The sequence below is a fragment of the Diadema antillarum genome, unplaced genomic scaffold, assembly GCF_040938485.1.
Source record: "Diadema antillarum isolate AM-2024a unplaced genomic scaffold, OU_Dant_1.0 scf00000087, whole genome shotgun sequence".
In the NCBI taxonomy this organism is placed as follows: domain Eukaryota; kingdom Metazoa; phylum Echinodermata; class Echinoidea; order Diadematoida; family Diadematidae; genus Diadema; species Diadema antillarum.
In genome coordinates this window covers 1751463-1773866 of record NW_027270976.1, presented here as the reverse complement: position 1 = coordinate 1773866, position 22404 = coordinate 1751463, and the positions used below count along the sequence as shown (strand labels likewise).

The 22404-nt window shown below is 37.2% G+C and overlaps 1 protein-coding gene across 1 annotated transcript in view; it reads left to right on the top strand.

The window, feature by feature from the left end:
- Positions 1-423: 423 nt before the first annotated feature.
- Positions 424-22404, top strand: part of LOC139718060 (striatin-3-like) — a 34884-nt gene continuing 12903 nt past the window's right edge. The window contains exons 1-4 of the mRNA XM_071629553.1: positions 424-633; positions 7923-8026; positions 8490-8557; positions 9065-9140. Of these exons, the coding sequence (XP_071485654.1) occupies positions 424-633; positions 7923-8026; positions 8490-8557; positions 9065-9140 (458 nt within the window). The remainder of the gene's footprint in view (positions 634-7922; positions 8027-8489; positions 8558-9064; positions 9141-22404) is intronic.

The window sequence follows — 22404 nt, the reverse complement described above, 5'->3', positions numbered from 1 at the left end:
GAATTCCTTTAGTTCTGTTCATACTGGGATTTGTCATCTAATATTGGCTCAGCCAGCTAGGGCTTTCCCAGAAGAACTCCTCCAGACTGAACACAAGACATGATGCGATATCAATGAGGATCGAGTGATCGGTATCGGATTTTAGAGTGACGTCAATCATCTAGGGAAACTAAGAAGCAAATTATGAATTTTGCCTTCGAGAACCATCGAGTGATAAAGATTGTTATTGTGATATTTTACCTGTTGTCTCATACTGAATAAGAAATAAGCAATTTGATCACTTATTCTGTGGTTAAATCGTTTCAAAAAGTGTTTTGGTAAATATCAAACCATTCCACATTTTCTGGAAAGAGACTAGTCGCGCACCCTACTTCTCCAATCATGTACCAAAATGGCGACGTAGTTGAAAGATAAAGCTACAAAATGGATAGCGAGTCAGGACTGTCGCAAAATCACGTCAACCAGATGAATTCTGGTACTTCTGGTTCTGTAAATATTGTCGGTAACAAACAGCAAGATGATCATCAGAGACCCAACTATACTATACCGGGAATATTACATTTTATACAACATGAATGGGCACGTTTTGAAATGGAACGCGCTCAATGGGAAGTGGAACGAGCTGAACTTCAGGTAGGCTTGGCCGCTGATCGTGAGGCCACCCGCACAATACTAAGGCGCTATGCGGTAGATAGGCATACCAATGCATGATTTGGTATGGATGCACGATCCGATCCCGATGTTGACAGGACATTGTTACCGACACTGTCTCAAAACGGTGGCTTAAAATGTACTAGGCATTGAGATGATTGGCACTTTTAAAGAGTGATCAGAACATTCCCCCATTTCTTTACTTATGTAATGGTTTCAAGAACAGTATCAGATGGTATATTACAGGATTAGAAATGGGAAGTGGGTGTGGATGAATCGCCAAATGTTTTGCTGCATCTGGATCTGTGCATGATGAAGTAGGCTTACTCGGCAGTCATGTGGGTGCCTGCTATGCCAGGTCGATGCTGGGCATTGGTATTGCAGAAACAACTCGCAATTTGACAATGTGTACCAGTAAAGTGTACCTTTAGAAATTGCATTAAAAATTGAAATTAGAAATTGAAAATGATGTGTAGATTTTTAATTTTTGTTGTCTTTCCAGGCAGTACGTGTAGCATGCAGTGCACATTTTTTTTTTTCTTTTTCATTTCACACAACATGCAGCATTGCAGCTGTGTTTACTGTCCAAATCACTCTAAATTCTATTCCGTAAAGAACTCTTCACCGTTCTGATTGAATGGCAATTTTGATGTTGCTGCAAGGTACGATTGCAGCAGAGATATCTACCTTTTTAGTAGAAGGCTATATCATCATTGATTGCTTCAAAGAGATGTGAACAAAATTACAAAGTACAAAATAGTTGTACAAGTTTGTATACACTTCATTATGTTGCTAGCGTAAGCAGTAGGCCTACGCATTTTTGTCTGTGGAAGATTATACATTGTGAGGTTGTTGACCATGATCATCAGATTATCACACACATTTTGTCTACATACATGTGTATGCAGTCATTGATAAGAGTCAAGAATGTTGTCCTGGCGAGTAGGTCATCGGTGGTATCGGCACCATCATTCATTCTTGAATTTCATTTTAAATGTTCCATACACAGGAAAGGTGCATGTATTATTCAAACTGCCCAGATGTTATTGATTGATTGATTAATGGTATCTTTATTTCATCCAAAAGAATCATTCATTAATCAGCCTATTAAAGGCTGAATTACAAATGATTTCACAAAGTACAAGAAATATGTGCATAAAAAGATGGTAAAAAGACAAGGAACAGCTGTACATAGATTATACAATTGTACAAACTTTAACAAAACTTCTTTTGCTTCTTGTACTTCTTTTGCATGATGCAGTCATTGCTTTAAACACTCAAACCCAAAGAGCAATGTGGATTGAGTGAAAGCAGTAATATTAGTAGAACACATCAGTAAAAATTTGAGGAAAATCGGGCAATCGATGCAAAAGTTATGAATTTTTAAAGTTTTGGTGTTGCAACTGCTGGGTAAGGAGACTACTAGAGGTTATGACGTATGAGTGGACTACAATATAAAGAAAATAAAAAGGGAATTCCATGAAAATTCATTTTTCATGAAAATTACACATTCCATCAACTTGATACTGACATATGTTAGGGGTAGCACTTATTCCCCCTGCTTTCTGAAAGCGGTTAGTCAAGAACTCTTTCATTTTGCTAGAAAAGTGAATTTTTGTGGAATTCCTTTTATATTTTCTTTATATTGTGGTCCTCTCATACGTCATAACCTCTAGTAGTCTCCTCATCCAGCGGTTCCAACACCAAAACTTTAAAAATTCATAACTTTTGCATCGATTGTCCGATTTTCCTCAAACTTTCACTGATGTGTTCTACTAATGTTACTGCTTTTACTCAATCCACATTGCTCTTTGGGTTTGTGTTCCCTTTAATTTGTTCTTCTATCTCCTTGCTGCCATGGCACTTTCCGCCCCAGTGTCTGAAAAATTTCTCATCACAAGGGAAGTGCTGGTATTAAAATGTGATTTCGTGAAAATCTGCAAATCTTAATAATACTGTCAAAACAATACCATCTGCATGTAAGCTTGTACAGTGTACACTGTGCATTATTTATAGTGAAAACTATTTTTCACTTACCTTATTTTATGGGTAAATACCAGTCAGCTACAAATAGAACTTGCTTTTGAAACAGCCAAGATGTCCAAAGCAAATGCTCAAAACACACTTGGACTAAACACTTAGGGCCTAAACGTGTTTGCAGTATTTACAGTTGTACAAGATAGGTGACCGAGTGCGCGTTTGTAACTGACTGAGTGTGCGCTTGTTACTGACAGAGTGCACACTGCTAAAGTATGCAATTGTGATTTCATTGTACAGCTGGCAAGCCACGGTCATGCGCGTACTGTATCTCTGAGCAGTCGTTAGTACCAGTCATTGGGAAAAACTATTGCCCTCTTGGCGTGTTAAGGCAAAATTAAAGACTGGTCACGTGATTGCTCTCATCCAATTATTTGATTGGGATCCATCACCGTTTTATATTAATATGGTAAACTGATTAATCTACAAATGTATTCTAGATGAATTTTATTCAAGATATTTTCTTCAGTATCCATTGGCTTTACACACTACAATGTACAGAACTGTCAAAGTTCACTGGTACGTCACCTCATGACCTATTATACAACAGATTTGTTCCACTTGTACATGTTGATATCTAACATAATATCTTAATGTATGTGCTGTTAGGATCAGTTTTATTCTTTAATGATAGATGCTTAGTGTGATTTTATTGATGAAAACTAATCTAGGTGTAAAACAATGAACAAGGCATGTTAACCACCTCAGGGAATACAGTGTAATAGTGTAACTAAGAGAATTCACACTTCAAAATTCAAATTTGTATAAGTACAAAATAGCATGTGATGCAGTGTATTACATTTGTTTGATACACACCATAACTTTTATGCACATGATACAAATTTGTATGTAATTATTCCCTCAAAGAAAATTACTGTTTTTGAGTATTACACAGCGGAGCATCTTTAAGTGTACCAGTACATGTACAGTTGTACACTATATTTTTTCAGAGTTTTCAAAGGTTTGATACTGTATAAATGTTTTTACTTTTTTTCATGCCAGATGGGAATCTCATAGGCCCGGGGACAGTGATCTTGTATTAAGTGTGAAACTATTCTTTGTCACTCTAACTGAAATCACTGTACGTGTGAAACTACTCACAGTGGAGGTGGTAGCTTGTAGCTTCTATTTGACACATTGTATTAAATTTCATAATGTCCCTTCTACACTGTGTATACCTCCTCTGATAAATATGGTTTGGTCACCAAACTCATGCAGTACACGTAAAGTAATAAAATGTTCACTGAGAAATCATGAATGTGAACTGTTTGTAAAGAATACATAGCATGAAATTAACTTTTCATGAGTGTTGTCTTTGCCCAAATATGCACTGAGCACATGCATACTTATGTACACATCCTTTGTGTATTCTATAGTACTAATCTTGCAAGTGAGAGAAATTTGCCACAACCAATGATGATTGCATAATACTTGCACAGCCACTGTTATCTTGAGGGTTGTCACAGGGGACGTTCAATGCACTACTGAACACTGACAGGGCTGCCAACCTTGAGTGAGAGTTTGGCGTGAGACACTGCGAGGGAGCGGAGCGACCTCCTGGCTAGCACCTGGCGGCCTGCTGTGCGGCCGTATGTACGTACGTACTACGTACACAGTCAGTGTATGTAAAGCGATGTAAAGCACACGTCATAGCCATACATGTACTGTAATTTGCCAAAATTACAAGCTACGCTCACGTGGTATACGTAGAAGCCAATCGTAATCCAATAGCTCGTCTTTGCGCGCGAACCGAAAACGATTATTATTGGTTAAGCTTTACACCCGCGCTGGAAAATCTCGACATTTGGGCTTGGGCATATAAATATTCGGAATATCAGAGAATTTAGAGATATATTTATTTTTGTAGTCATGTACAGTCCATTTAGGGGGTTTAGCGTGAGATTTCGTTTATCAGAGTGAGACAGTCAAAATTGGTTGAATTGCGTGAGTCTCACGCTCAATGCGTGAGAGTTGGCAGCCCTGCACTGATATTTCTTGATCTATAAATGATCGATCATCTGCATCCTATACAACATGTATCAAGTACATGCGTACCACAAACAGATACTGTATTGCTACTCTTTTGTACAAATTGTATGATTAAGTCATATTTGTTTCAAGGTTTTTGTTAATGATACCTGTTGTTATTTTCACAAGTACAGATTTGTATAGGCAGGATTACAAAAGAAGAAGAAGAAAGAGCCAAAAATTATGTTCTGCACTTGTATGATCAATGCCACATTTAGTGTACATCTGAACCACTGATGATCTATTGATTGTAACCCACAATACACATCATGTGCTGACATTAGTAGAATTCGAAACCTGTCAAACCCTTTGGATGTACTCATGGCCTTGAATTTAGGTCAATTACCATGGCACATTTAGCATGATGTATCATTTTTCTGAATAATAGTTACACTGTGACCTGGTTATCATATCATAATTTGTAAATTGTATCTGGCTGAATAAAAACTGACAGTGCAATCTGCCTGCCTTGCTACAGAGAATGCTAAAGAATTTTTTCTCCCTCTCTCTCTCTCTCAGCCTCTGAAATTCTCTTTGTGTCAGTTACATTGTAAAGCTGTTAACTCTTTGTCTGGTACATTGTGTCAAAGCACAAAATATTCCACTCTTTGTAATCGGTACATTGGATGAGCCAAGTCAGAGAAGCTGTTGGAATGTCCTACCCATACAAGGGGTACATACACATTTGTACATGTAGAACACTGATGGGTGATTTGCTTGTACACGTAGGCCTATAGCCTTTGTTCACCAGTGAGTGATGCTTACATGTATACGTACAACAATTTGTATAAAGTGCTTGGAACATGATTTACAACACAGTATGTTGTATTATGTTGTACGTGCCTACCAGATACATATTTGTCTTCATTTCATTGTCTGGTCATGGATTTTGGTAGTACAAGCTTTCTCCATGGTCTGGTCTATCTTACAACAGCAATACCATGGGGTAGAGACTCCCTTGGCACAATCTCCACATTTTTTTGCCCATTTGCCAAATTTGTTTACATCAATGTCAAATGGCCTTCGCGCAGGGTCACACAAAGTTCGTAACTTGAGCTTTAGGAGGCATAGCTTTCCACAGCTGTGGAAAATTGTGACTTTTCTGCTCATTATACATTGTGTCCTGACATCCAGGAAGTCATCCCTCCAATCCATGCATGTGGACATGCTGTATTTTGTTGTTGTTGTTCTTTGTCTTTCCTATATTGTTGCTGGAGAGTAGAGATACAGTTGTAGTAGCAAAGCCCAAGGTACAATCTTCTAAAATTTGGCTTTGATGTTGCCGTGTTACCAAGACAAGGACATCATGTTCTCATGTTTGCAATGGATGAAGAGTTTCTTATTTCTTCATATACTGACAGTCTGTATGCTTTGTCAATGTTGACAGTACTATCTTCAAAATAGTAAATTATACATTTGGTTTGTTTACATGTTACTTTTTACCCCTTATACCTGCATCAGTATTTCAATGTGAACAATGCAACTCAAGCCATTCTTTTTTTCTTTTTCTTTTTCTTTTTTTATAATGATATGCATATCCACATACATTTGTCCATTGATATGTTACTGTAAGTGGGTTTATCTCATTTGGACCCTTTGATATGCTGGAGCTGTAATATGATTACAAGTAGGCTACACTACATGTGTATGTCATGTGTGGGTGTCACCTGTGGGCTTATTTTAGTTTATTAATAGGATACCATTTGGCAAGTTATCCATGTCATTAAGTGGCTATATTCATCAGTATACCAAGAAGGAAGTTAAAAATTTAGGGAGTGAACATATGCGATCTGAAACACTTTCCCTTTACAGCCCCACTTCCTATTGCTTGGAGACACACTGGTATGCAAACGTTTATACAGCTTGTACCTGTCTATCATTTTGGTGTTATGTTTTTACTATCAAGGTCACATTCTACAGGCAATTTTCAGCAAGGATGAATAGCTTGACACAGTTTTCTATTCTTTGCTACTCACTTCATACTTTAAACAATTTGTTATTGTACTGCAGTTAATTGAAAAGCTTTGTGTAATGCAGTGGGTATAATGTTTATAAGTAGCATGAATACACTCTAAGTAAGTAAAGCTGTGATGGTATGATGGTTCACTTTCATCATTTGCAATAAGTCCATGTAGCTGGGGATTTCTTGTTTTTGACCAATCAAGCAGAATAGAGTCTATTATGTGCAAATAGTGCATATTTTAGGCTCTATCATGCAGCCATAGTCAATCCTATTGTACACAACTGCATACTTGACCCACTGTTCTTGGGTAAAGCATACTGTAAACGTCAATATTTTCGCGCGATTAATTTTTCGCGCTAAGCGGCTCGAAAACGTATTCGCGGGTTCTTAAATTCGTGCTCCGCAGCAGGTTACTTTACTGTAGTACACATTCACTGCTTTCATCCAAAGCCTCTGCTACATAGCTTGCTATGCCAGCGTACGACAAGCGACGTAGCGAGCGGCTCGACTGCGAGTACAAGCACTCAAATACGTAGTACAGCTGTGACTGTAGTACCGTAGTCACGGGGGACTGTAGCATCGGTGCGTGCGGTGCACACTGCATGCTACAGTACACAGCAATCTAGGGTATCGTCTCTTCGCACAGTACTAGTAGCGTAAACATGCCTGTACATTGTACTACGTAGCAGTATCATCGATGAAGCGCACACAATTCATCCCGTTCAACATGTGCGTAAAAAATTGTGAAGATATATTCGCGCGTTTTTGAATTCGCGCTAGCCGAGCGTAGCGCGAAATCCGCGAAAATTAATGTACCGCGAAAATTTCCACGTTTACAGTAGTACAACTTGTACAAAAATGTAGGTGTCTTATCCTGTAACATCAAAGTTTGTCTAGTAAATATACTTTTCAGTTATGTGACAACATCAGATTAATATTTCTGTGATTTTATTCCCAACGAATTTTGATACATTGTAGAGGTACATGTATACAATACATGAGTACAGCGTATGTAATATTGAGAAATCCCTTGACAAGTATACGCTATAGACATTCATGCATATTTTCATGAAAGTCTATCATGCGTAAGTCAGCATCTGTCATGTCTTGCAAGGAATTGAATATGTCGTATCTAAAGAAAGAAGCATTGGAAAATGCATAAAATAAGCATCATTACTGTCCTACAGTATGTACATGTGTAAGACCTCTCTTTCTAAATTTCTCCTGTTTCTCCTGCTTACAGGCACGCATTGCTTTCCTCCAAGGTGAACGGAAAGGGCAAGAAAATCTCAAGCATGACTTAGTACGGAGGATAAAAATGCTTGAATTTGCACTGAAACAAGAAAGGTGAGATAATACTGCCTGTATCAACAACATTTATAAAATAGTGTATCAATGTGATGTTTTGTGTGTTTTGTTTGGTTTTTTTTTTGCTAAATTTAATGTAGACATTAAAATTTCAGATAATAATACATATTGCCGATTATGTTTTGTGATGACTTTCATTCAGTGTTTACGAGACCCATTGTTGTAGCCGTGCAATGTGCATGTGAAACTTACAGTACTCTTTAAATGCCAGCTTTCTTTCACTGTCCTGTGTATCGATGCAGCACTTTGGTGTGTCTTTTAATTGTCTGAAATTGTATCTTGCTTTCGAAACTTATTTGTAGGTTTACTCGTAGTGGACATCTCATTCATGATATGATTTACCTAGTATGTTGAAACTTCAGTCTCTGTGTAAAGGCACAGACCCTTTTGAAGTTGGAAGAGATTAATCCATGATTTATTTGGTTTTGTTTTTTGCTTTCAGAATGAAGTACCAAAAATTAAAGTCTGGATCAGACAAGGATGATTTGAAGGCACCCACCTTTGATGGCGGTAAGTTCCATGGCCCAGTCTGTCGTGTCACAGAGATTTTTGTCAGTACTAAAAAGAAACAACCATAAAAGGAACAAGGAATAAAATTACACCCAAATTTAGAGATATATGTACTGTATATTGTGTGTATGTCAGAACACATTTAACCATAATGTCCAATGAGGGTTGTGTTGACTTTATAACATCATTCTGACATTCCTTCCTGACAAGTGTTTATGTTTCTCACAGACATACGCAGTGCAAGTTTCACAATTCTGTGCCACGATATTCGCCCATACCATATAAGCCTGCATTATTATACAGTAGTTTGCAGGGGACATCACAAATGCACTATGAGGCCATCTTTATATGCCATGCTTAATTCTGTATGGAATTTATGTGGCAGGGAAAAGAGGCTTTTTTCTACCATTACTCGTGCATTTTAGTCTGTATCATTATGTGCAGTGCAGTATATTGTGTTGAACAGGTCTTTTGTGAGTAACATCTCCTCTGGTTCTGATTTAACAGAGGAAGGTGGCCAGGAAGAATCAGCGCTATCACCAAATTCAATCAACTTCAGGCAAAGTAGACAGCTTCTCAGGCAGTGAGTACCACATGGTGTGGAAGTGGCACTGAGCAAATGTCACCAGTTTGTGTACGAGATGAGAATTGTGTTTGTGTGTTTGTTTTCATCGGGTTTGCGAATGAACCAAACCGTCTTCATTTGATTGTCATCGTGCAGTCATGGCAATGAAGATGTTTTAATGATCATTATAGAAACTGAGCATGAACTGTGCAGGGTGAGGCGTGCTAAGAATAATGATGATTGTTTTGGAGTGAGAATGGTGATGGTCATGTTGATAATGTGGAGGCTTTTGAAAATTTTTCACTAATACCATTGAATAATTGAAGTCACGAATCATTCTTGCTTCATGTGTCACAAGTGTGGGCAGGGCTGTACAGATTCATAAGATTTGTTTTACAGTTTACACATACTTAATCAGATACTATTGTTAAAACATACAAACTTAAAGGGACTGTACAGTACTGGGTGAGATGGGGATTCATGTTTTGAACATTTTTAAGTGAGATAATCAGAAACCTCTTATGAAATATGAAAGAGCATGTAATTTTAAGAAGGATTCAACGTTTATTTGATGAAAATTGGTTTTCAAATGGCTGAGATATCCCAAAAAGTGATAATAATAAAAGGCAACATGCCACAACTTTATTAGGATCTCTTTGTTTCACCTTGTTTTTGGATATCTCAGCCATTTCAAAACCGATTTTCATCAAATAAACTTTTGATACCCCTTAGAATCGCATGCTCTTTGACATCTCATTGAGTGGTTTCTGAATATCTCGCAAAACGTAAAAAGCTAAATCCTCACCTCGACCAGAACTGTACACACCCTTTTAATGTGTCATATCACAATTTGTGATTTTGTGAAGGTTGTTGATTACATGTAAACTGTGACAAACAAATTTATAATCAACAAAATACATTGTACAGGTATGTGTTAAGGTCATACAATATGTATATGATACATTTTGATGATAATCAAAGAACATTTGGCTTTAGTACTTGTTGATACAGTTGTGAGATCTCTTTGTGTTTTTATTTTAGTTTGCCTCTAAGTATTACCTATTGCCCTTCAAGTATGATGTAATTATGGCCTCTTGCTCTGTGTATATGAACATGTGAGACAAAAACAGACCATTACAGTCCTGGAATCTTGAACAGTGGAAAATTGTGTCCTGTGATGTGTTGATACAACTGATTATAAATGAGCTCATTTATTTCGATTATGAGCATGATGTCATACTGTGTAGCCATGATGGTTTTGTTGCCCTTGTTCATATCCACCACTTTAGTAGACCTCTGATCAGCTGTCAGAGGGGGGATGATAAATGCTAAGAGAAGAGATTCCTGTCTTTCTCTCCGATGTATGTCTCTTAAAGGCACTGTTGAACAATGTTTCCCGATCGAATGATCAGGGAATTAAGGGGTCATAGGTCAAAGTTCAGGGGTCAAAGATCAAGGTCAACTCATCAAAATGCCATTATTTCCCTCTTATCTATGTAATGCCTTCAGGATTAATTCCTGAAACTTAAGTGTATGCATGTATTACCCAATACAGATTGTCTTGGAAGTTTCTTGCCAAAAGATCAAAGGTCAAGTGAAAGTGCTAAATTTTACTTTTTCTTTAAACTTATAAAAGGGTCAAAAGTTGGGTACAAATCCTCAAATCCCCAAATACCTGCACTCTTAGACATTATAGCCATTCATCCAAATAAACCTAGTGCAAGGAAAGCGAACATTCAATGCATTTGTGACAAACCTGTCATTTTAATATTTTGCCAGTTATGTGAAACTGTCATCACACATTGTCAAGACATTGTGCTATAGACCTATTCAGAGAACCATGCATTATGGCGGAGGCATACCAGTCGCCATAGCGACATTTCTAGTTTTTCTTAGTGTATAAAGTTTGAATTAAGGTACCAAAATGTAAGTGTCTTTTGATGTCATAGCACCATACCAAAATAAATGCTTACAGTAATCTATCAATCTGAATGGTCTTGCATGACACTGGTCAAATACTGTTAACTGGTTTCGAACAGGCAGGTTCATGGAGGCTGCTTGGAGGAATTTGCTTGTCATGTAAGCATTGTATGGATCCTCTCACTATAACTACATTGTAGTCATCACGTTTTAGGCCCTTTTTCTTCAAAAGGATACATTATTACCTGGGTGGTGAAATGGGAATATATGTACATGTATTACCGCCAAGGTGGCATTCATTACAAAATTTGCATCATTCAAATTCTGTTCAAATAACACAAATTTAATTTAATAGATTTGATACAAAACTTTTTATGCCTCCGCCACGAAGTGGTGCCGGAGGCATTATGTTTTCGGGTTGTCCGTCCGTCCGTCCGTCCGTCCTTCCGTTCGTCCGTCCGTCCTTCCGTCCGTCCGTCCTTCCGTCCGTCCGTAATAAATTTTGTGGACAGGGTAACTATCAAAACCTTTTAAGGTATCCTAATGAAACTTGGCATGTGTGTGTATTAGGGGGTGAAGTTGTGCCTATCGACTTTTGGGTGCACATGGTCAAGGCCAAAGGTCAAAAGGTCAAGGTCAAATACGTAAAATTTCACTATATCCTCCATATCTATGCAATGCCTGAAGATATTTTCTTGAAACCTAGTGTATACATGTATTACCCAATTAAGATTCTCTGGTGAAAGTTTTGGGTCATGAATTCAAAGGTCAAAGGTCAAAAGGTCAAGTTAAAATATTAAAACTTCGCTTTTTTCTCCGTACCTTGGAAATTGTTCAAGGTATCTTCATGGAACATAGTATATATACATGTACTGACTGGCAGTTATTATCTAGAGAATCTAGGGTTCATAGGGTCAAAGGTCAGGGGTCAAAGGTCAAGTGCAACGCTTCAAATTTTTACTATTTCCCTCATACATGTATTTATGTAATGCCAGCAATTTTTTTTTTTTTTACACTTGGTGTATGCATGTATAACCTAGATTATCTGGAAATTATCTTTTTCTCTTTTTTTTTGGGGGGGGGGGTGGGGGTTTGCCTCAAAGGTCAAAGATCAAGGGAAAGTGCTGAACTAACTTTTTCCTCCATATCTCAGAAGTGGCTCAAGTTATCTTGAAACTTACTACATATTTATGCATGTTCTGCCTGACAGTGATTATCTTATGAATTTTAGGGTCAAGGCCAGATGAAAATGGTACCAATTTACTATTCAATACAGAAATTGCACTTTTTCTCCATACCTTCAAAATTACTCAATGCATAAACGTATGAATGGGTCAAAGTCAAGTTAAAGTCCTGAAATCCCCCAATACATGCTCTCCTATTCATCCAATTAAACCTAGGTCTAGGAAGGTGAATATCCAACACATTTGTGATAAACATGTAATTTCAATATTTTGCCAATATTGTGAAAATGTAATTATACATTGTCCACATGTACTATAGACCTATTAGGAGAATCATGCATTATGGCGGAGGCATAGCAGTCGCCTTAGCGACATTTCTAGTTTTTTCATTAACATTGATTTGAAATGGCATCATCATACACACACACACACACACACACACACACACACATGGTCTTAACAAAAGTATGAAACAGTCATTGATTTAAAATTCTTATAATTGAAATCTTGAAACTTTTAACAATTAATGAATGCAGCCAATTCAGGCAGCACAGTTTCCAGTTAGTGTAAGTAGAGAAATCTAATGTAAGTTGAGTTTAATTCATTCAGCAGGCTGCAGGCTCCATTGACTCCAGTTTGAGGCCTCTAGCACATTCGTCGCTCTAGCTAAAGGACAATTGCTTATAAAAGCTTAGAGCATGGCAATTAATGTGCCATGTTATAAATAATTGATTTGTGCTATTCAAACTTCCAATGAAATGCAGTGGAATGCGTGTGTAAAGGACTGTGTGATTAAAAAACAGTCCAACAAATCGTCCCCACCTCATGTGATATTTAACTATTGCCATCAACATTGTGAGTCTGAATTGAAACTATTCACTCTCTGAGACAGACTGAGTTCCTGTTTGTCATAATGTTGATACATGGGCAAAGATGCATTCGAGGCAGAACTTCAGCCAGAGTCAATTGGGGACCATGTGCATGGCCATTCATCAATATAAAGTTTTAGGGGACTGCACTGCTGTCAGCTTTCATTGATAATTGATATGGATGAATCATGAGAATCTGAAAAGTAGCAGATTGTGTAAGACAACAAAGCAGAGGAAATGTATTCTCTCTTTGAAGATACGCAACCTACAATGATATACCGTACTCAATCTGTCGTGACCTCTTGAATATTTTGTCAGAGTAGTAGGCATAGCCCAATTTAAAATGTATATCTTGATGATTAAAATATTCCATCAGGTCCTGTGGCTTATCAGGCAATTGCAATTCCTATAAACTCCTAAAATTGAGTGCCATCCAAAGGCAATACTTTATTGCCCATTTAAACAAGGATCATCTGCTGTTTTATGTGTTTTAGGAGCTGGAAAAGATAAACATCAGGGTAAATGATAGTTTGATCAGAGCCAGAATTCCTCATGTTATATGTCATGACAAACTTTATAGCTTGAAATTTCATTTTTTGTTTGGACAACCCTACTCTGTTATTACAGATTTATGTACTGGTACCTTGTCCTTGATTTTTTTTTTTTTTTTGAAAGTTCAAATTTTAGCATATTAGTCATTTTTTGGATACAACCAAATACAGTAAGATTGGTAAATATGTAGTAAAAATTATAGGCAGTGTATACACACACACACATACAGTAGTGATATGAGGAGACATATAATATCAAGATATTCAGAAAATGAGTACTTGTTTAGAATATTATTTGTTCATGTTTATTTTGTTTGTTGTTGGGGAGGAGAACAATGATTAAAGAACGATATCCTTCAGTTTTGTGACTCAGGAACACCCCACCCCAAAAATAGTGAGAGTGTACAAAGACTTTTTCATGTGATATAGTGTAAGGAAAACTTAATACAGTGAAACTGATACTAACAAGAAACTCTCGTAGTCAGTGCATGTTGCTCAGTGGAGAAAAGAATTAAAGGGGGATGAGGTTAACAAATATTTTATCCTGATAGATACTGACAGAAGGACAGTAAAAATTTAACTCTATATTTTATCATTCAAAATCAGCATTTCAATATAACTCACTGCTTTCAACATACAGTATGTCCTGTACCATGTTTCCCATTAGTATGCTCACAAGTTATACTATGTAATCCTGTAAAGACCTTCAAACATCAATAGCATCTACATGTTTAGTGTATCAATCAGAAAGCGATGTACAGTACTGTAGTTTATGGCTACTTATTCAGTGTACAGTTGCAGCACATGCTGTCCATGCCACTGTAAATGTAATGCAGTGTGCAAGATGTTCTGAATCCCCACAAATTGCATGCCCGTTTTTTGAACCACTGAGATAGTGCCTTACAATGAAAATTGCATATATTGCAACCCTGCAAACTCCCCTCATTACATATTTTTCATATCACAGTGCACACCAGTGTACAATTTCAAGCAGCTACTGTAAATGTACTATATTTCTCAGTGACATACTTGATGAACTTATTTTGTGGTAGACATACATGTACATGTACATTGTTGTATGCTGTCCTAGGAATAATGCATCTAAAATGCATGAATTCAGTTCAGCACACTCTATCTTCTTTTATCTTTTGTATACAACTGTACTTTATTTTTTACCGTCATAATGATGAAAGAGAAATTTGAATGTATAATTGATATATGCGTACATGTAGTCTCATACATTTGTATGGCAATCCATGAACATGGAAACCCTGTGGTATACAATTTGTATTACCACCATTGGACACACAGATGAGGAAGCTTGTATTGGGGCCCTAATGTGCATCTATGGTGCTTAGTTTGTACAGTGTACTGTACCCAGAGTTCATATTGTAGAAGCCAGTAAACTTACAGTTTAGCATTCCATTTTGACTTTACACAATGGGACTATGAGAATCTTCTCGTCAAAATGAGACGTGACTGCTATGACATCCCCTATTTGTGCCTTTGGTACAGACTGGAGCAGATTTAAGTGTGACAGAGACTCAAATGCATCAGTGCTACAATACTCTACAGTGTATGTAGGTGTTTAATCCCATGCGAGACTGTGTGAGGGGCACATGGTTTGTGCTGGTACTATATTTTACTTTTGCCTACAGTGACTGAATGAAAACGTGCCTCATGGCACCTGTGCTGCTACCCAAAGAATGACCATTATTGTCAATAGGGCAGGCATGCTACTGCTACATGTAGTAGCGTAGCATTTCATTCAAGCAGACCAGTGGCCCATAAAGACACAAACACCTCGAGGCAGCCTTTCTAGTTAAAGTAAATACCTTGTGGAAGTTATTACACTTATATACACTCAATGACGCTTCAACCAGTATGTGCAGATAAAGCTGTGGCAAAGGAATTGCCCTGTCTTTCTTACTACTTCAGTTTGTCCAGTGAAATCACAATTTAACGACTACCTACTGTAAAAGTGGTTTCTTTCGCGTACAGAAACTTTCGCGGTTTCCATCAGTGCCGACTTTTTTGCGTGTGTTTAAACTCACGGTTGGTAAAATCTGTGAATTCACAGTGGGCAAAAACTGTTTTATTTTGCACATGAAAATGCAAAATATGATCCTATTATTCTTTAAGTTATTAAATAGAAATCAAAATTGAATGCAGGCTTACCAGAAATTCCGTCTCTTGAGTGCTTTATAACATGCTTGTACAGCTGTACCTACATTGCGCGGTATCGATGTGTGTATGTTGACCATCAATACACTCAATGCACGGAATCTTCATGTGTGCATGTGCGCAATAGGGTTGTAACAAGCGGCGAGTTCAAAACATTTTCGCGCGATGTTAAATTCGCGGTTCAACCTCAAAGCGCGAAAATAAAACCACCGCGAAAGAAACCACTTTTACAGTATCTCTGATTTGTACATGGAACAGAAACAAAAATTAAAATGCTATGTTGTCGACTGAGCTGTGCATAAATTATAGGCCACTTTGAAGAAGAAAAAATGCAACAAAATACACTGCTGCCAGTTTTATGGGAAGGCTAAAGTTTACTGTTTCCTCAAGTCAATAATAGACACCAATAAAAGGGATTATGGGTTTCAGATTTTGTTCACTCTGCATCAAGAAGGGGCTGTTCATTGAGACTGATTCTCCTTTTTATGAATTTGCAAGATGAGGTCACTAGCCATGAATAATAAATGCAGCCATTATATCACACAGCATTTACATAAACTGAAGATTTTAGTATCACTCATTAAAATTAGCTATTCAGAGCTTTAGAGTAACTTGGTCAGACCTATTTTTGTCGCAACAGCCTTAATCTGCTCGGAACATCAATCTCCTGATCAGCTACCCAGATCCTAGGACTTTTGTTTTAATTCAGTTCTTGTTAGAGCTACACTGTACCCAGAAAGAATCAAAACAATCCTTCTTGGGACTATCACATGGTGGTGCCTCAAAAATCTTTCCACTACAGGGAGATGAAGGCTTCATTTTGTTCTTAGCATTGTGATGTTATTCCCCTTTAAATCCAATTTGTTTTGTTTTCTGAGTCCAAAAATTGTTAGAAGTGAAATTAACAATTCATGCAGGTATTTTAAATTGAATATACTGTATGACGTATTAATGCTTGCCTTCTGTAGTGATGACGCTGTTGAATGATACTAACCTTGAGTGCCCTCCTGAATCCAAAACAAAAGCAGTGTGGAGTACATTGATATTTCCTTTGCTGATTGAATGTAAACAGTCATGATGAGAATGACAATAATCAATATCATACAATTGATGGAAATAGAGATGATTGTAGTAGCAGCAATGGAAAAATGATGAGTAATGGTAATGATTAATGGTACAACAGACAATGAGATTTCATCATTGCAAGGAGATTTTCCAAGTCTGAGATTTTTAACAAATGTGTCTGTGGCCCAACTCATTCAGTATAGTGAGTTAATTTTGGAATCTCATGTAGGACCTACCCAGATTTCATTACTGCGAAAGGAATTGTCCATTGAAACAGTCAGGTACTTGCTTTGTTCATTAGAACGGATTTAAAAACTGGGGGAATATGATCATCTTAACAAAACGCACGGATTCACAACCAGGCACAGATCCTTTTCTTGGGTCTGTAGCATGCAGTAAACAGTGTACTACTGTAGCACCAGATGCGTCCATGGCATGAAACTTTCGCAAATTGGAGCTAACAGCCTTTTTCGCAGCATGACATTTTTTGCGAATTGCCTCTGACATAAAGTGCATTGTGCACATTTTCTTTCGCGAATCTTGGCTCCTTGTGAAATCTGAGAAGTTTCATGCACACGAACATTACTGGTTTTACAGTATTTGCCAATATATACACATGATTGTAGGAGAGGACATGACTGATATTCTATGGCGATGATTGATGAACGCTTTCTCTCTGGTATGGATTGTAGGAATCCATACAAAGCTTGTCATTGTAAGAAGATAACATTCTCTTTGCCCATCCCCTCCACCTTTCTCTATCTTCAAGTACATGTACATGTATCTCCTTCTCTCTCTATACAATGTCTTTATACTCACAGACCTACAACTAAACTTATTTTTCTAGAATTCACAAAGACAGTTAACAGTTAGTCCATAGGTTATTTGAATTTCGTCTGCATAAATGCACATGACAGATCGCATACAAGAACAGACTTCCAATAACGACCGCATGCCAATACTTTTATACATGTGAAATCGTACTGTAAAAGTGGACATTTTTGCAGTGTGTAAATTTACGCATTAGCCTGAAAAAAAAAGGCATGAGAATATTTCTGCTTTTTACAGTCTGTATTATATATGCATCACTATGTAATGTCTCGATTCTCCAGAATTAAAATCATGCAAAATTCATCGTACTCTGCAGAGTGCATAAGATTACTTGTGCGAAAATATCAACTTTTGCAGTACACCTATTTTGTGGTAATTTTAGTCCATGTACAAATATTTATTTTACATTAGATAGTTGGATGGTTTTAATGTGAGTTCATAAATTGAATGCACATGTTAACTTTTCAAAATATTCTGTATTTGACACATGCATCCATGCTAATAGAATTACTTTGTCACCTGCAAGTATGGATTACTGTAAAAGTGGACATTTTCGCACTTTGCTGGGTCAGAATAGTTTCCCGTGTATTTAATTTCGCGGAATCAAGACATCACGCACAGGAACAAATGGCAAGCAAAAATATTCGCGTGCTTTTATTTTCGTGCTAGTTTCTGGTTGCGCGAAATGCACGAAAATTTCCACTTTTACAGTACTGTGTAGTGGACCATTTATAGTCCCACATATGTATATAGCTATGTAGCAGCCTGTTGGCATTAGATTTAACGAGACTTTGTTGTAATGAGAAAATTTGTGCAGTCCCACATATCTCAATTTGACGGTTTAAGCATGTTAGTGATGGTAGGGTGATAACAGTGATAATGATGATGCTGATACATGTAGTTATTTCCATTGGCAGTTGATATCAACAAATGGTGTAAGTGATGATTGATAGCAGAAATACTCATAGCACATCTAGATTAATTGAGTTACATAGCCCGCCAAAGTGAGAATATTGTGTAGATTGGTGAGAGCGATGAGATAAGACAACCTGATCTGCCCTGGACATGCTCTAGACCAAATCTGATGAGAGCCCCTCCTTGTGGACGACTCTCCATGCTGATGTCACGATGAGCACAGCTGACTCCAAACCTCCTCTCCTCTTCCAGTCTTCATGGGTCAGATTCCACCCATCACTTGGTCTTCATATCAAGACCTTTAACTATTTACCTCAGCTCTGTCACATCTTACCGTGATGTGCACTGTCATTATTATTGGCTTGCATGTACATGCCATCGTCATAGAATCATACAGTTAGAAATGGACAATCATATTATGGGGACATTTTGTATAAGTGTGGTAATTATTTTAAACTTATCATCCCATCTGAAACACATTCTCTCTTTCTCGTTAAATCACATATCCAGTAGTGAACAGTAGTTGGGGGATCACTGTGACATAGAGTTTATTGCGTAGAGATACTGTAGTGTTGCTGACTGATCTACTTTCAAGGGCTTTTGTTAGAGGCTGAATTGCCAGTTGTATGAGACTAGCCGGCATGTCACTGCTGACGGTATCACAGCATGGAGATGTCAGTGGGATGCTTGTGGCATACATGAGTGATAATCAGATGTTCAGGATTGTTTAGCCGCATTGCTAATTATCCAGTCATCAATTTAGATCTTTGTAGTCTTCTATCCTTTCTTTCACGCTCATTTCAATCTGGTAGTCAACAGAGTTTGATCTTGATTCAGGAGTCTCATAATCTCAAAAGTGTTGCAATTACAGTGCAGTGACCAAGACAAATTCACAATAAACTACTTAGCAAGAGAATCTTAAGTCATCAATAACAAATATTTCTCAATTTTTTACTACTCATTTGGTCCGATCTGTATGACTACATGAACAAGAAACAAAAAATAAAAGTTAGCATATATTTGGTTAGGAGTAATGATAGGAATATACAAATCAAATGGACCACGAAATTACACTCTGCGACCACATCCTAGATTGCATTCCATTGTGGGGATTTTTATCAAGGCTAAGTTTATTGCTCTTCCTAAAGAACAAGTAACCCATCTCGAGTTTGGACTGAATTTTTCTGTGCGCAAATGCTATGTTAGTAAATAGGCATCTACATGTAATACTACAGTATGTACTTTGTGTGACTCAGCTCTGGGAGATGGCAGTGTGTGTGTACAGTGTTTGTGTGTGTGTGTGGGTGTGTATGCTGTGTATTGTGTGTGTCTATGTACAGCAATCTGAGTGCTGAAGCATGTCCACTACTACAACGTACATGTACTATGTGAACTTGATCCTCTCATTGTATATTTGGCATGCCTGGAAATAAACAACACTGGCAGGCATGGTCTAGCAGATGTGTAAACAGATGTTTGTCCACACTGTACTTGCTGGTATGTAATTTGCATAGAGTGTCATTAGCAGAGCCTGTGTATTTGGATTAGTGTGTCAATAGTGTAATGAGTGTGTTTTTGATTTTGTTTTTTCCTGTCTGGCTATATACATTGTCAGCTTTGTATTTGAACTAAAGATAGGAAATGTGTTTGTAATAGCGTGTCGTGTGCCACATACATGTTTGTACATAGATTTTATGTAATGGATATTGCCTGCTTCATTTGGAAAAAAAAAAACGACAATTGCAATCGTACAATTGTATATTCTTTTTTCTTTTTCTTTTTTTGTTGAGGAAAAAAAATGGCCTATCGGCACTCACTGACACATGGGTTTTCGCCTTCTGTGTAATTCCAAATACAAGAACATTTATCCAGGATTCAGTATCTTGTGTCTCTGTTAGATTTGAATATTTCACAATAAATTGTATTTCATTGTGGCAATGGTTGACTGTGGACACCTATGAAATATATACAGGAAGGATTGACATCAATCTTTTGTGAGCCTTATGTCCTCTATGTGTTTATTGATGACAATGATGGATTCAAAATTTCTTCCTTCATTCCCTTGTGAAATGAGCCAAATCCAAGTGAACATGTTCCTACCGACCCTGAAAATATGTGAAGAATCGAAACATGGATGACTGTGGGTCATATTTCCGAATACTTTCATGTCTACATGACTGTACATACCATCTCTTCAAGTGAGGAGAATCACTTGGAAGTGGATTTCCAGACACATCTGGTGTAACATGATGTACAAATATGTTAGGGAAAATGTTGCCTTTTTGACCTTTTGACCTTTTCTTGGTACTATGCTAAGTTGCAAACTTGTCCATTATAGCTTGTGAGAATGACACCCATTAGGAGTTAGCAGTGTTCTGTAAAACCAGAATTTTCATGAAATTCTCAAGAGCCAAGATTTGCAAAATTAAAATGCACGTAAAAGTTCTTGTCTACACTGTACAATGTAGTTGTATGCACTGAACATCAGTGGCAATTCGCAAAAATTTCATGCCACGAAAATATCTTGCTTTATACAGTATAATGAGTAGCAGAGGAATGTTGTCTTCAATCATGCACTATTATGTAGCTGGTATGTCCGTGATTTTTTTTATTTTTGCTGCTTTGATCATGTGAATGACCTTAGAAGTGGGTGTGTGCCATCAATTAGCTTGATGACTTGTTCGTGAGACATCTGAGCCACACACCTGAGTTTCGTACTAATGAGGGAGAACAAAGTCGTCAGGTGACATTGAGACTCTCAGTGCTTTCACTATGTACCAGCTGAACAAGTCTACCTCATTCATCTCATGAAAGAAACAGAAAATACTCCTGCAGACTAAGCAGTTGACTTTGATTTCATTAATTGACATGTGCCTTCACAATTTCTTTGTCTTGTCAAGTTACATTGTTCATTTCTGTTCTAGTGTATGTGATTTGCTGTGCATTACTCGTTATATAAGGTAAAACCTTGTGTACATGTAAGAGAATATGTTCATGGATTATTTCTTTAACAGCATAATTCTTTCAAAATACTTGAAGATTTATTTGTCTTCAATGTTTTCCCAAGTGAATTATGCTAAGATAGCATTTGACAATACTGTGCTGTCAACTAGAAATATTTGCGGCATTTTCAAATTGGAGCTGAAAGCCTTTTTTTGCGAAATGAAATTTTTTCACCAAATACCACTGTCATTAAATGCATTATATACTGTAGACAAGAACATTTGAGCTAATGTAGTTAATTTCACAAATCTTGGCTTTGCAAAAAATTGAAAAAGTGAAAATTTCATGCATGCGAAAATGTCTGGTTTTACAATACAGTTTATTATTACTTAAACAAAGTCTATATTGTAGCATTACCAAAAGGTAATCTTGCTTCATGTCATTAGAATGGCATGTTCAATAATGTATTATGGAAAACGTAGGTGTAAATCTAGAGCTTTAATACAGATTTTAACAGAATATAGTAGATCAAGATATAAACATTGCATTCCTTTTGGATTTGTACATCTGCTGGCAAAAAATCATATTCATCAAAATTTGACCTGGCATTAGGAACAGAAATGCTAACTCATCCCCTGTGTGATACTGTGCTTACAAAGCAGTGCTTTAAGAACCCAGCTTGGCTCTGGAATGTATTGGATTTATATTGGGAGAATAAAGGAGCCTTAGAAAGAGAGTGTCTGTTGCAGTATGAAGGCTTGGATGGAGATGTGTGTCTACTGTAGGGAAAGGTCAACATCTCTTACTAGACGTATGGATC